The following is a 15,680-nucleotide window of genomic DNA, read 5'->3' as shown; positions in this document are numbered from 1 at the left end:
AAAGGACTGGATTTTTGCCAGAGAAATCCTCAAGGGCCGTCCACCCCGTCTCTGTCATCTGAGTTCTTTGGTAGATCTAACTGCATATGGCTGGAGAAGCATGACTTCTCATGAGCAGCATGAGAAGTCAAGACATCTTCAAGGAGATTATGGCAAATCTGACCATTTGAATAATAGAGTGCATTAAAAAATGTATGTCAAGCTCAGTAGAATGTGCGGTTTGGATTAGGGGTAAATAGGAAGGAACAATTCTACAGGAGAAAAATAAATCCTACGTTCTGCCCTATTTTGTTTAAATTCTTGAAAAGGGAGCAGTGGTAATCATGGAGGAATTGCAAGAAGAATTAAAAGTAGTTCTGTCTCAGCAGAATAGAAACAGACACCACAAAACTGGAGGAAGTTTTGATCTGACATACTCAGAACTCTGGAGTAAGCAGTCAAGGTAACCTCAGAACTCCTACATTTGACTTGAAGAACCCTACTTCTTACATAACTTTTTTTTTTTTTTCTCTCTGTTTTAATCAATAACAAGCTGTAGAGAAAGTCTGAGGCAAAGGCAGCATGGTGGTAGTGCACAGCTGAGCCAGTGTGCTACTGCTGAGGAGCACAGGGGTGCTGCAGACAGATGTGGGAGATGTGGCTCTGGACCAGTGACACAAGTGCATTGCTTAAAAATGATGGATTTCAGTGGGTGAGACAAATACACTCCCATAGTTAGTTCCAATTCTCAAACAATTACTGTAGCTTCCACTTTAAATATAGAAATTGAATTTCTAAATTAGGAAATAACCTTCAGTGTGTGCTCACTGTATTTAAAATGTCTTGAAATTACATGATATGCATATAGATTTAGGCGGTCTGTAACTTTTCCTTCTAACTTTACTCTTTGAAAACATTTCAAATTACTGGGATAGGGTGGAGGCCTTAAAATGTTTTCCCTTTTTTGCAAAATACTGCTACACTAAACTCAAACAGGAAGTGAATTTGGCATTTATGTTTTTCTTTTAATTACCTTCAGAGATTGTATTTTTCATCTTTTCCAGTTTGAAGTCAATATCTAACATATCCTTCTACAAAGGCTGAGAAGTGTGTGCTAGCTTTGTATCACAGCTTATTTTGTGTCTGCAGACAAAGCGAATGCTGCTGCAGGGATGCACTGGGAGAAAGAGCCTAAAGTGCTAGATGAATGGCATACAAAATTATGATGACTTTGAAGTGTATTGTAAATAAAGTTCACAGAAATAAATCTAGGTGGGAGAAATTGCCTCTGGGAAGTCTTTACCCTACACATGCACACACATGCATTACCACTAAAAAAATTCACTGAGAGCCTTGGCACTGAAGCACTAAATTACTTCAGTTGTCCCAGACGCCCCATGGGACATACCTGACAATCAGCCTTCTAGGAGACACTGCATTTTATCTCAGGGTGAGCCCTTCTCTGGATGCTTCAGTGTCCACCTTTCCAAGGGCATGATCCTTACAAAATGCATGGAATGCCCTTCCGTTTGTACAGACGAACTAGGACAAGGCAGATTAAATATGACTCATCGTTAATATTTAAGGAAAATTTCAAGGACTCAGTTCTTGTGCTGGTACTTATGTAGTATCTCTCAGAGCTGTAAATGCACTACCACTGCCCTGCTTTTCCCCCATCTTTACTAATAAGAAGGGGAAGAATTTAGACTTAAAATAAAAAGCAAATTTGAAAGTAAAAGCTTTTACGATAATCATATGAGAATTATATTTTGATTTTTCAAATAAAAAAAGGAGTTGAACCACCTTGCATCTATAGTTCAATTCTGAAAAGCCAAGCACTGTATGACTTTATTAGTGATGGGGACATAAAAGGAGAGGCAACATCCAAAATCCCAGCCTTATCAAAATCAGTGCCTTTCTCCTATCAAGTTTGAAGAAATTAGTTTTTAATTTCAGAAATTGAAACTGACTCTCACTTGAGCAATCTGATGACATGGGGAAATGTAAACTAGATACAATTATTTCATAATGTTAAATCTAAGCCATACATAAAAATTGCTTGAAAAATAATGTGGTAATATTTTAGTACTATATTTTTTATAATAGTTTGCAAATAAATATACATTTTCTGAGACTTCTGGCAAGATTTACTCATGCTGAACATTACTTTGCTTCAGGAGTGGCAGAGACAATGCCTGTTTTTCCAGTTGTTGTGAGGGTGTCTGAATCTGGGCCTGTGGAATTTCAGTTCAAAGCAAATCCAGATGGATTAAATAAAGGATGCTTCTGAAATGGAAAGTGGCTGGGGAAAAAAAGAACAAGGGAGGAATAAGTTTGGATTATCAGACTGAAACTAAAGATATATATGGACATATGAAACAGTAAAAGACAATTAGAAAATGTATTTATACTAAATTAAAACTTTATTGACTAATGTTCTCCAGACAACATGATCCGACAAACTATGGCTGCATACATGCAATGAAGTTGAAGACAACAGTAGTTTAACATGGAATGTCAAACAAATTAATATAATGTATTAAATGAAACAATTTATCTGTGTTGCTGCAAAATGAAACCAAGCTATGTATTTCCTTGGTCAATCTGTGTTCAGCTAAGAGGCTATGCATTTGAAGAAACTGGTAGATTTCTTTAGCATATATTTCAAATAAATTAGTTAGAGTTGTACTCTTTAAAAATCCTTTCAACTTCACTTGCATTTTAAACATAATCTAACTGTAAACACTAAAGTTGCTAGAGCCATCTAGAAAGACTTAACCATCAAACTCAGTGGACATTGCAGTTCAGTAAATGTGAATATTTAGAACAAGAAAAATACCAGTTACTGCAAAAGCCATTTAGGCATATTTTATTATTAATCCAGCACAAAAGCACTTCTTCTAAGTTTCTCACATAAAAGTCTAAAGCTTGCTTACAGTACTACATCTTCTATCATTCAAGCATCATTATTACCTATCAGGGAGAATGGCTAGATGACCTAATGGGTCCTTCCCACCCCTACCTTCTAAAAAAAAGAAAATCATTCATGCCAGCAAGAACATGGTTCGCTACATCTTGGGCTTGATCCTGTAGATTTGTTGAGGCAAAACTCCCAACAGCTTTAAAGAGAGATTTTCCAGAGCAAGACATCCAGGATTAGGCCCTTTAGTTTTTTTTATTTTTATTTTTAAAAGAGCATCCATTTAGGATACATGGAAAATATTTCATAGAATTAAAAAAATATAACAACGTGTGCTTCACTTACATTGAAGGAATCAGAGAATGTAAACACCATAGTGGCCCACATCTTCACAACATCCATGAGAAAGTGTCAACTGCAAGTAACCTGTGTGCGTTTATTTCTCAGCCTATGCTTCTGAGGGTGTTTTGTGTATACCTTTTCCTCCACATCCACACACATACTTATGCCCTTAGTACACATAAAGATGTGATAAAATTCACTAAAGGCAGTTGCTTGCTTGTCTTGATGCTTAAATCTGCAAGTGGGAGCAAACTGTATTTTCTATAATACTAAAGAGATCTATGTAAGTAGCAGGACACAAGTATCGCTGTGGGCAAGACTGTGTCATTGCTGGTTCCACATGTGTGGAGCCCTCCCATTTACGCACATCACAAAATACACCTGCATGAAGGGTTGGAAGAGCAGGTGACCAAACTATTTCTTGGTGGGCCATGCCTGAAATTTGAATTGAATGACTCAAAGACTGCAAATCGTCCTCACAGGAGCCTTCCAACCACCCGGAAGACCATGTAGGAAAGTTTACCTTCAAAGTGCACTTTCTAAGAATGGAATGTTCTTGACAGGGAAATGATCAGAGGCAATCCTGGACTTTTTTGCTTGTTGAATAGGAAAAAATGTTTTCATCTTCAGGTAGCACTTCACCCTGACAAATGTGAGTTCAGTTATTATTGGGTTTTAGTATTACAGAAGATTCTTTAGAAACAAACATGATAGTACACACATACACATACACTCAGATATTTACAGCCTTTCTAGAAAAACAGCCCTTTACCTTAGTACTACATTTTTTCCTTTTTTTTTAGTATTTAAATTCTTTAAACCAGCTACATTAAATATCAATGTGTACTGTACCACCCCACACCAACCCCACACCCCCCAAAGAACCAGCAAGTATTTCAAAAGTTTGTTTGCTTGTTTGTTTTGCTTTATTTTTTTGCCTTTTTTTTTTTTTTTTTAATGATTGTTAAAATCTCCTGCTTGAGACTGTTAAGTACCACCTCCACTGGAACAAGATCAGCACTGACGGCATCTTGGGATGCACGTCGTTTCGTAGTTGAGCAAGTACTGCATCAAGAAGCTTAGATCTCCAGGTCGTCAGGTCGAGGCCTGCTGCTGGCTCGGCTGCTGGCTCTGCTGGGAGGCCTCTGGTCCACAATGGTGAGGGGCTGCAGCTCATGTCCTGACGCCAGCTTTTTCGTGTTCTGGTGCTCGTCGGAGAAGTCGAAGGGCTGGGCATGCGAGTTGGAGATGGTGCTGCCAGCCTGCCCCATCCTGTTCTGCTCCGCGCTGTAGTTGGCCCAGTTTTGCTCGCTGGCTTGCTTATTGTAGTTACGACAGGAGGAATTGTTCCTGTCTCCAGTAACAAGCTTGTAGCCTGGGGGAGACATGGGAGACAAGGGGGCGGTCGGTGACGAGCAGCCATTGTAATAAGCATATTTGGGGGAGCCACAGTCCTTGGAAGGGCTCATGGCACCGCTGTGGGAGTAGGGGTCGGTTTTCCCTTTCACACGATCCTTGACACCCTTGAAGAACACGTAAAAAAGCTCAATGATGTTCAAGGCAAGAGACACCAAGGACACCACCAGCATGAAGAGGATGAAGATGGTTTTCTCAGTTGGACGGGAGAGGAAGCAGTCCACTCTGTGCGGGCATGGGTCTCGCTCACAGGTGTAGATGGCGTTCAGACTAAACCCATAAATGTACCACTGTATCAGCAAGAAAGCCACCTCGAAGACAGATTTAAACAGGATGCTGATGATATAAGTACGGAGCAGTCCCCCACGCATCTTCACTTTGCCATGCTCTTCGATACCATACTTGAACTTCTTAATTTCTATTTGCTTGAGATGCATATCCACATTCACACCATCATTTGCAACTACCTTAAGCTCTTCTTCTCTTTTGTTCAGCTTCTCTTCTTTCCTCATTACATAGAACACATGTGCCAGGTACAAAAGGGTAGGTACAGACACAAATATGATCTGCAGAACCCAAAAGCGTACATGTGAGATAGGAAAAGACTTGTCATAGCAGACGTTCTCACAACCAGGCTGTTGAGTGTTACACCGGAATGCAGACTGCTCATCTCCCCAGGCAGATTCGACTGCTGTTCCCAGTAGCAAGATTCGGAAAATGAAGAGGACAGACAGCCACACTTTCCCTCCTGCAGTAGAATAGGCTTGAACTTTGTCAAGAAGCTTTCCCAAGGCACTCCAATCACCCATTTTCACAGGATGCTGGCTAAACAAGGACACAAAAGAAAAAAATAGCAAGGGTTAGGTCAGAGTTTTAATACCTTTGATACTAAACCACTGATCAATGTTAATAGAGCAGTGGTGCCAGCTTTGTTGTCATTAATGTATTTTACACAATCAAGAAAGACTGGAGTTTTAGTTAGTCTGCAGGTGAAGCGGGAAGTCAGGGAAACTGAAAAGAGAAAGTAACATATAATGTCTCAGAGCACAGTTGTAAAAGTTCCTAATTTCACTCCAGTTTTCAGGAAGCCCATTACCCTCAGTGACCACCGTGTTTGGCACAGCCTCCTTGATGGCAGCCTCAGTTCAATGACTGATACCTGCCTCAGGTGAAGAAGAGCTGTGACACACAGCTGAAGCAGGGTGTGGAGCTAAGTAGTAGCACTGCCTAAATATGCTAGGAATATATGAAAGGATTCTACATTTCAGTATGGATTGATCATTCAATGTAATTTTAAAATTCACTCTTTCACATACTAAAAAAGCAAACCACAGCATAACCTAAATACAATAGGTTAACTTAAATTAGTATTAGGGTCACACAACTAAAATTCTACCTTTGCAAAATGCACGCAGTTTTTCCTACTCAGCAATATTAAACTAATATTGCTAAATTAACTAGTATAATTAAACTGAGTTCCTGCCTATCACTTCATAGCACGTAATACATTTAAGAGTATATTTCTAATGATGCCAAGTTTACACTCCGCTCCACTTCAGAAAAAGTGTTTGCTGTCTAAATTAAGCTTATGATTAGTATTTGCATCAATAAGATCAAAGAAAGCATCCTTTACCTATAGTTTTATGAAGGAATGAAAAATAGTAAATACATGAAACACACCTAAGATCATGTTACCATATTGGAGGAACTGGTTTGCTGTTTATCTGTGATTTGCTTAATTCATTGCAGTTTCAGGTTTGTATTTGCATATTTTTGTATTTAAATTACTTCTTCTTTTTTTTTGAAAGGAAAAGTTTTAGCAAGGGAAAAATAAAAAGGTAAACATGCTCTGTTTGTAAGGTGACTCCTGGCTTGCAGTTTGCATTCCAAGTGTTGAACACTGCAAGTTAAAGTTTCCTGACTTGAGTTTTAAAGCACGCGTTTCTAGGACACAGGCAGCTTCTCAGGATATCTGGAAATGCACAGGATGAAAGAAATGAAATAGTTTGCTTGATGATCTAGATTCCTAGGGAAAACAGATTTCGCTACAGATTTTTATCATCTGAAGAATGGCAATCTTATAAAAACTTACATTTTAACTTCCCTGACATAAGAAAGCATGAAATCAAATGAAATCAGGAGCTTAAAAGGAAAAATAATCATGAAGTTTCCCTTTTAAAGGGAATGCTGCTGGGCATAGATATTTGTTCCATGGATGCTGAGTAATCCCTTCCTGGTATTAACAGTTTTGATAATGTCCAAATGATTTCCTCCCAACTGCATCATGGATATATTCCCTAGTGAAGGTCATTTATAGAACATGCGCTTTTTAGATAATTTATAAAATAGGAAATTTTTAGCACCAAGGAGACTTGCTTTCAAGAAGCAGTGAGTCACTGGGAACACAGATTATAAAGCTGGAAAACTCAAACATAACAATAGATGCCAAATAAAAACACACCATTCCTGCCACCTAGTCTGAGAGACTAATGCAAGACAAGTATTCAAAGCACTCGTTCTGATAGCTCTGAGATGCCAATTATCTTTGAACCCCTGAAAAATATCCCAGGGCCATTTCCTCCATCTGCCTAAACAGCTGGCTCTGAAGTTCAGGCACTGCAGCCTATTGACCCTTCCTCATGTAATTAGCTCTTCTCATGAATGAATCCCCATCAAGGGATCAGGCCTACTTTAAAATTTTTAAAACTGGAAGCCTCTGCCAGGAGAAGCACACAGAGCATGTTTGTCTCTGACACAGCCCCTCAGCTTTCATCCTTCCCAGAAAAATTGAGTTTGTCTTTTGTGGCTGGTGCGGCAGAGAAGGAGTCAGGCAGAGAAGTGTGGAGGTCCCTGGAAAGGCTGGAATGAAATGTGACCACGTTCCTCCTCAGGCAGGGATTGTTAAAACAGAGAACAGCCTGTAACTACACAACACGTGAAGTTTGTTTTAAAGGCAAGTTATTTGCTCCATGTCCTAAAAGTGCAAGTGGACAGAAGGAGCCTTTTTCAAGTAACAGCTTCTTGATTTAATTAGTCAGCTCACCAGTGACTAGAAACTATCGGGTTAACAGACTTTCCTCAGACTCAACATACTTTTTTACTGTCTAAATGTTATTTCAGATTGAAAGCCTGATTAAGAAAACAGAGGATATGTTATTTCTAGGCAGATATGTGTTGTTTGTTTTCTAATTACACTCCTCTCTGGTTCATTAATGCAATATGATTTATTTCAGTTTTGACCTTCTTAATCCCACACCTGCAATATTTGGAGAATTTACTACCGATTTTTTAATTTGCTTCAGCATGCAAAATTGCTAGGTTCCATTTGTGTCCGCTGGCAATATAAACTCCAGGAGGAAACATTCCATGCTTGAATTACTCATACATAGTTCTGAAAAGCAACTTTTTAAAAAAGAGATCAGTTACACGCTAGCCTTTGCCAGTGATAAAAAACCCCACATCAATTCAAAACATTGTACTGTTAATCAGATAACCTTGTGGTGGCACAAATATATTATTCCTTTTCTTAAGTGGATTCCATTGCTTTATGAAACACAGTACTTTGCTTTGTTGTAGAGAAAATTCATTCATCGGATCTAACTTGTTTACTTTCAGGGCACTGAAAGACCAGTTTTATTAACTGATTACAAATCTGTTTACCAGGTATAAAAAGAGGGTTTGTATCAAACAGGTACTTAGCTTTGTAAGTAGTTTGAAATGGTTGGCAGACAACCTTTAAAAATAGCTCTTTAGTGTTGTGGACTTCAGCTTGTTTTAGCACCTCCAAACACGTTAAATGAGTCCACTGAATGACACAGGCTTGCCTATTGAATTGATACAAATTCAGTACTTGAGGAGTTTAAGGATATGGCTGATGATGAGTACATGCATTTAATGAGTTCCTATTGATTAATACTTCACAGGATCATAACCTTCTCTGAGGCAGACTAATGCTGGCCTAGCATTAAAATATAGCAGTCCTTAAAAGATGGATTTCTTCCAGGTCCTACTGTGTGTGGGTAAAGGCAGGGAAAAAAAATACGTAGAGCAGCAGGAGATCTGACAGCATTCATCTGCACGGGTTTGGGATGACCACATATATAAGACATTTGATTTGTAAGCCACAATTAAGAAATTCTAGAACTGTATTTTATGGATGGCATTCATGTGTCATCTGGTTCATATTTTCCAAGAAGAATAATGCAAACTCGGTGCTGTGGTCTGACTATAGTGTTAGAAGGTCACAGCTAGGGGATGGAAGAGCAGCAAGGGTTAGAGTGGGTTCTAAAATGGGATTGAAGTAATTGGGAAGCAGGCCAAAGCTTTTGTTTTCCAAATTTTTATATCTTTTTTTTTGTGCTCCCACACACCTAGACAACAAAAGAGAAGGCTCTGGACCCTGAACACAAATAAGGTTGATTAGGTAACATTCATTGCAGAGAAAGCAGCTGAGATGTACAACTCATTGGGTCTGGACCTTTTGGAAGAGAGAGAGCTAGCTTTCCAAAATCTTATGAAAAGAGGCAAATGCCTTGCATACATTCCCTTGGGAAGGTGTAGTTCATATACAGGTCTGCAGATGAGCTTCAGTTCACTTCATCCACCGGACAAAGGTTACGCACAAAATGGTTGCAGTAACTAGAATTTAAAGTGTCACAACCGTGTTTCTTCCTTTGTCTGCCAGCACTGCTGGTGGTCAGTCACTACCAGACCTACCCCATAGCCTCTGCCTCTCCCATCCTGTACCCTTCACACCTAATTTAATTTGAAAGCATATTTGTAAAAGCAACTGTAAGCACTTTCTTAGACATTCTCTAGTTGTACAATTCAGGTCTATCCTCTGTGTTAATGCTCAGATTCATCCCTCTCCTGACTCACTTTGGAATTAAGAGAAGAAACGCTGAATTCCCTGAGGGAGCTCAGGCCCTCTGATGGTCCTGCTTGAGGATCTTGAAATCTGGATGTCTAAATACATAAGAGGCACAAGCAACAGCCCAGGTGCCTCTACATGAGACAAGTTCAGTGAGTAACATGGGAAGGAGATACCAGAGATTGGGGGGAAGAAAGCAATGTATCTAATGAAACAGATGCATTGCTCAATGTCCTCTAACCTTCCCCATACCCACAGGAATCCTTGGCCCTGGTTCATTGCAGAGAAAAATAAAATTAATCTCTGGGGCTTGCATAATGTGAGACCCGAGATAACTTCAGAGTGCTGAATCTGTCTGCACTCCTGTGTGTGTAAGCATTCAGCTTTATGTCGCAAAACAAATCCCTTGTGTCCATCCCTCTCTTTCCTCTCCTGATCCCTGCCTGCTCCTTGCCTTTCTCTCATTCGAAGGCTTGTTAGGTATTGTGGGTCAGCGCCAGCGTTTGGCTTTGAAGTTTCTGAAGGAAACACTTCAGTAAACATCCCAAAGACTAGAGGCTTAAACTCTGCCGCGCAGTGTGCTGTCCAGATGTTAAAAATGGCAGGATGAAAGCTTCACGCAAAGCGCTCCAACTCGCTCCCTGTGCACACACACACACGCGTGCACACACGGGGACGTCAGGGAAAAGGTCTCTGTGTCCCGTTTTTGTGCTCATTACCAGGCTTTTTGTCACAAGTATCACGTACAAAAATGAAAAGGAAATCCTCAGAGGAAATATGCTGCTTCATGAGGCTAGCTGATTATCTCAAGGCAAAATATGAGGACACATATAAGCACACAATATTCTTGTTCATGTGTTACTCGATAAGATAGACTGTCTGCTTTGTCTGCCTTTCAGCTGAAGGCTCTTTTCTCCTTCCTCGTGCTGCTTTTTGACTACTGGTGAGCAGCAGGCAACAATTGCTACAAGAAATCACTCCAAGTCTCGCAACATGAAAAGGTTTTTAATTCTCCAAGAGATGCTACTCAAGTGTTTTTTCTTCTGCATTTTGACAATTAGGTCTTTGAAGCATTATACAGGGAATGTGTCATATGGGGATTATGTGTAGTCCTTCCTAGAAAACTTTCATTTATGTCTAACCAAGACTTTCACAGACATTGCCAACGTGGTAAGGCATATCATGATATCCCACATTCCTTCTCTAAAATCCCTCACTGAGGTTGCTAAAACAGAGTAACTATATACAAACCAGGTTAAAAATCCATAACCCGTGTCTGGATTGTATCACATCTATTTTAAAAGAAAAGGGAAAAAAAAAAAAACTTATCAGGAAGACCACGTGAAAGTCTCTACTTCAGTAGCTGTAGCATTTAACAAGGCATCTAATTAAGAAGCTTGCTCTGCTCAAACTATCAGGCATCAATCAGGATTTCCATATGAAAGCAAAACGTATGGGGAAGAAATGGGACGCGTCCAAGGCAAGGTCTCCCTGTTACTAACTTCTGATGCAATTTGGTACAGCAGAGCAGAGTAAAGCGCACCTCGGCTTTTTCTTTAAAGGAGCTGAGTGAACCCAAAAGCTGCGGAGGGGAGAGATCGCTCGCAGCAGCAACAAATCTGCAGCTCGCTCTCAACTTCGGCTCAGTGCCTCCTTCGGCTGAACAAGGTTACAAGTTGTAAAAGTGTAGCACTTCTAGAAATGTATAGAAATGTGGCAAAAGAAAGCAAAGAATTCCTCCAAGCTGGAACTTAGCACTTTAAGAGAATCTAAGCTGTTTAGAGATGTGTGTTTTTAAACAAGTTCAGCCTTCAGCTCAATAACAGAATTCCTAGGGTGGGGGGGAAGAAAATTATAAAAAAAAAAAAAAAAAGAAAAAAAAAAAAAAAAAAAAAAAAAATTAAAAGAAGTGTTTTCAGAAAAAGAAAAAGAAAAGATACACAAAATAATGAAAAAGGAAAACTTTCAACTTACCCTTGCTGATCAGCAGTGAAAATGGATCAGAGTACTTCTTTGGAGGGTTAAACTAAAATGGAAGAGCACGTTCAGGCACTCAGACCTGTCTATTTAAACTTTAAAAGTCTACTGCAGTTTTGTATTTTTCATCCTTCCTTCCCCACTAATGAAAGAAAAGTGCTGATACCTCGTAAAAGTTTTTTCTAACTTGGAACGCTGGGAGAGCTTTTAACAAGTTTTGTAGCCTCTGACTGTGCGAGAGGAGGGGAGAGGGAGGGGAGGGAGCCCGGGAGGAGGGGCGCGCTGCGGGCGGAGAGCGGGAGCTGGGGGAGGAGGAGGGAAAGCATTGAAGGCACAGCAAAAAAAAAAAAAAAAAGAAAGAAACAGCCCGCGGAAAGTCAGAGAGCATGGCAGCCCGCTCTTGCTGATGTAACAAAACAAATACACGGGCAGTCAGCAGCTGCCCCACAGCCCCGGCCCTGGGGCAGCCGGCTGGCACGGTGACCGCGCTGCGCTCGCCTGAGACACGCAACAAGTTGGGTCCTGGGGTGAGCCAGGAGTTTCGCGGCGGGGAAAGGCAGAAATGCAGCGAGAGGCATTAATGGGAAACCAGAGTGGACATTCTGGGTGCTGGGGCTGCTGTCTCCCAGCCACCACCCAGGAGAAGAAGCCCTCCCAAGCCCTCTCTGCTTTTTCGTTGTGAACGCAGCCTTGTTTGCTAAGGTCAATTTCCTTTACGTGCACACATGAAAGTACACACCAGGAGCAGCGTGTTTGTTTCCACGGGAGATACAAATCACATATTTTTTTACTATTATTTGTGTGTGCATGTGTGCGTGTGTCTGTCCCACGGGAGAAATTAAGAAATGATCTCACATTCCAGGAAACTCTTTCCAGGAAATTTCAGAAAATAAAGCATAGTACAGACAATCAGGCTTCAATAGTGAGAAATGTTCTTGATAATTTTTGAACACATTCTAAAGAATGCTTCAAAACTGATCTATGCAATTGGAACAAAACTAGTTTGGCTTTGCTCATGCCTAGACCCTGGTTAAACACTCCTTGAAAACTGCCTTGTCTGTAGAACTGAGATTAATTGATTTGTCTATGTTAAGCTCCTCATACATGGAGCTCAAACGCCATTAGGGATTGGTCTTGTCCTATCATGGAGTATTAGCTGCTCCATGGGACTTCTTAAGAGCTTCTCTAGAAGTGCTCCTGATCAGATAGTTCTCCATGAAGTTTCACACTTTGGGTTGTACCAGGCTCACTTGGGTCTCAACTCTTGTTATTCTCAAGGGCTATTTCTGGGCTCAGTAGCATAGATAAGCATTTTTTGCTCTTTGAAGGGGAGAAGTTCAGTAATGGGTATGGAGCTACGCCTAGGCAAAGGTCGTCTTTACAGTTTATTTTTGAAATAATGAAAGTTACACTGTGCAACACAACCTAGGTATTACTGCTTGTTTTTTCACAGCTCTTCCCCAGTGTTTTTTTTCACCCAGTTCTCTCCAGAGAAGAGGAGAAGATCTTTATAGAAATATACTCAGCAGGGAGCTTTGAAGTGAGGAGCTAAACACACTCATCTTGGTTCTTGCTCTGGAGCAGTGAATAGCAGCCCACACTGCCTCCTGTTTGCCAAAAAGAGCTAGTACACTACAATGCACACCTTCCATTCTCCTTCTTCCAGCTGCAGATGGACACAACTGCTTTGTTCAGTTTCCTCTCTTTCCTGTGATAGTGCCTGTTAGTTTGTTACTCTTGACTTTTCTTTCCCCCTCCCGCTCTTGTTTTTACACTTGTCCAAGCCATATGGCAGAAAGAAACTTCATGTTTTCTGAAGGTAGTTTTCAGATTGCCTTTTCTCATCACATTAAGGGAGAATTGGAGCATTGTGCCTCACAGGCTTCTTCTTGAGAACTGTAAGATAAACTGTAATATACAAACCCTAGTGTTTCATTGTATTCATGACTGTGGTACAGACAGTCAGCACCGTACACGAAGGGGCTCCTGCTACTGTCTGTGAAACACTAGTTATTCTGGAGCAAAGTATAAAACTCTGTCAATGTGACTATGTGTGTCAATGTTGAGACACTGAGGACATTTTGGATCTTGAATATGTTGGTCCTGAAAAAATTGCCCCTTAGGAAAGCAGAATTATGCCAGGAACAAACCCCTGAATTATAGCATGCAAGAATACAAAGCTATCATTCCCTGTTGAAGCTGGCAAGATCACAAGATCACGGGGTCCAGCTTGTCTGATCTTGCATTTTCCCATTATCTTCCAGTATAAGCTTTGCAATTTTTCAAACATTATGGTTTTGAAGGAAGGAAGAAGAAGCATTTCTCCACTGAAATAAAAAAAAAAAAACTTCAGTATTTGAGAGATGCCAAATAATCTTAAAACCCAGTTTGGAAAACTAAAGTCTGTACATTAGCAACATGGGAAGAATGGTTTTGCAGCCATATTAAGCATAGAACTTGGTTTTGCTACGGCATTATCTACATGAAAAGGGAAAGTTTTACAAGTCTCCACCACAATACTGCGTAGAATTGGGGAGGACTATTGTCTGTCCTGGTAAGAACTACTTGGAAATGTCTCTTGGAGTTTGGAAATATGTCTCCATGATCACATTTTACAGTCTATTACCAGAATATATTCAGCTTCAGGTGATGCAATGATCTACCATTTCACAAGGTTATGAGAAAATCTCACATTGGTTTGCCTTGCAATGGAAACAATTGTTTCAGGTGGAACAAATGTCCTCACTCACAATCCTTCTTCAGCAGAAACTGTGTTCAACAGTAAAGCACAGGGGTGTCACATGTGAAATATTTGTAGATCTGTTCATAGTTATGCACTAAGAGAGGGGTAAGAAGATCACAGCTAGGTTTGAAGTCATGCATTGTAAAAGACAATTTCACATAAAAAAAATAAATATTTTGGGGTATTGAACTGTCTAGGAACTCTCTTGCCATCCATTGACACTTTGTCTTTTGGAGCAAACAGTACTGTCCTGACAGTTCAAGGACTCCAGAACCTGCTTGTCTTTGTTTTGGAAGGCAGCACAATCTGTAAGGGCACAGTTGCACCATGACCCAGGTGCAAAGCTGGAGCCCGGGCTCTGCCAAGGGCATCTCTGAGGCTGAACCTCAGGGTGACTTAAACAGTTCTTCTGTCCACTCTGTGCTGGATCCTCAGCTAAATCAGTGAAATAATTCAGAATCCACACTGCCCACTGCTGCTGCTTTTCTATGCAGACTTACCAAAGGGAACCAAAATTTGGATTAATTAGTGTTTGCAGCTTTTGGCAACATTCATGGTTAATGCAGAACTCACTCCACTATTTTCTTTGTAGTTATTACCTTAGCACAAGTTCAGCATTTTGTAAAAAAACCTTTTTTATCCCGTATTTCTTCCAAATAATCCCTCCATAATATTTGAGCAACCTCATTTACTAGAAAAGCCCTAGTGAATATTCAATTTGGAAGGCTATCCAGTCCTTTGACCTTTACCAAATCTCCCACGGACACCAGTGGGGTTCATGGTCTACTTCTAATTAAGCATGTCTGTAGTTTATGGAGCTCTTAAAATGAATCACATGCCTTCACTTGTTTCCAATTTGCTTGCAAAATTCCCTTCCCAGTACTTGCATGCACGGCACTGTCCTCGTCCTGTGTGATTTGGGAGAGGAATCCACAGATCAAGTAACATAAGCTGAATATTCACCAAATGGAGATTAATATATACAGGCAGTGCAGATTCTCTTGAGTGCTTTCAAGGTAGCTGTACAGTTCCCCGTGACCCTGAATGGCACATAAGCTTTGGTAGGTTGTCACTGATATCCCTTCTCACACATTTGGCTTTGAAGACAAACTTGTTAATAATGCGTGGCCCTGTATCATGCCCCATGGAAGTAAAGCTTTTCAGAACATCCAAGAAACAATATTATAGTATTTCATGATTACCTAAGCACATAAATGTGCAGACTAATGCTTTTCTTTTCTTTATTTTTTTTTTCACCCAGTGCGTTTTTTTTTTTTTTTTCCTTGTTTAACGAATTTGCGTCACATAGAAATACAACTCACCTTTGAAGTAGCTGACCACAGTGCTTGCACACTCTTTCAGCTGGGGTGACTGGGTTGGAGCCCACTGATGCACCCAGCACACCCTTGAGTCTGAGAAACACAGCCCTGTCC

General features: G+C 40.4%; 1 protein-coding gene across 1 annotated transcript; it reads right to left on the bottom strand.

Annotated features, from left to right (window-relative positions):
* Nucleotides 1-2,379: 2,379 nt before the first annotated feature.
* On the bottom strand, nucleotides 2,380-12,134 carry GJA1 (gap junction protein alpha 1). Its single transcript, XM_079332592.1, has 2 exons — nucleotides 11,502-12,134; nucleotides 2,380-5,482 (listed from the first exon to the last, which is right to left on the bottom strand). Exon 2 carries the CDS (start codon nucleotides 5,464-5,466, stop codon nucleotides 4,321-4,323), a length of 1,146 nt encoding a protein of 381 aa, XP_079188718.1. The 5' UTR covers nucleotides 5,467-5,482; nucleotides 11,502-12,134; the 3' UTR covers nucleotides 2,380-4,320.
* Between the last annotated feature and the right edge of the window lie 3,546 nt (nucleotides 12,135-15,680).

The sequence above is a fragment of the Erithacus rubecula genome (assembly GCF_903797595.1).
Source record: "Erithacus rubecula genome assembly, chromosome: 2".
NCBI classification, from domain to species: domain Eukaryota; kingdom Metazoa; phylum Chordata; class Aves; order Passeriformes; family Muscicapidae; genus Erithacus; species Erithacus rubecula.
The sequence above is the reverse complement of the archived record's forward strand: the minus strand, read 5'-3'. Positions and strand labels throughout refer to the sequence as shown.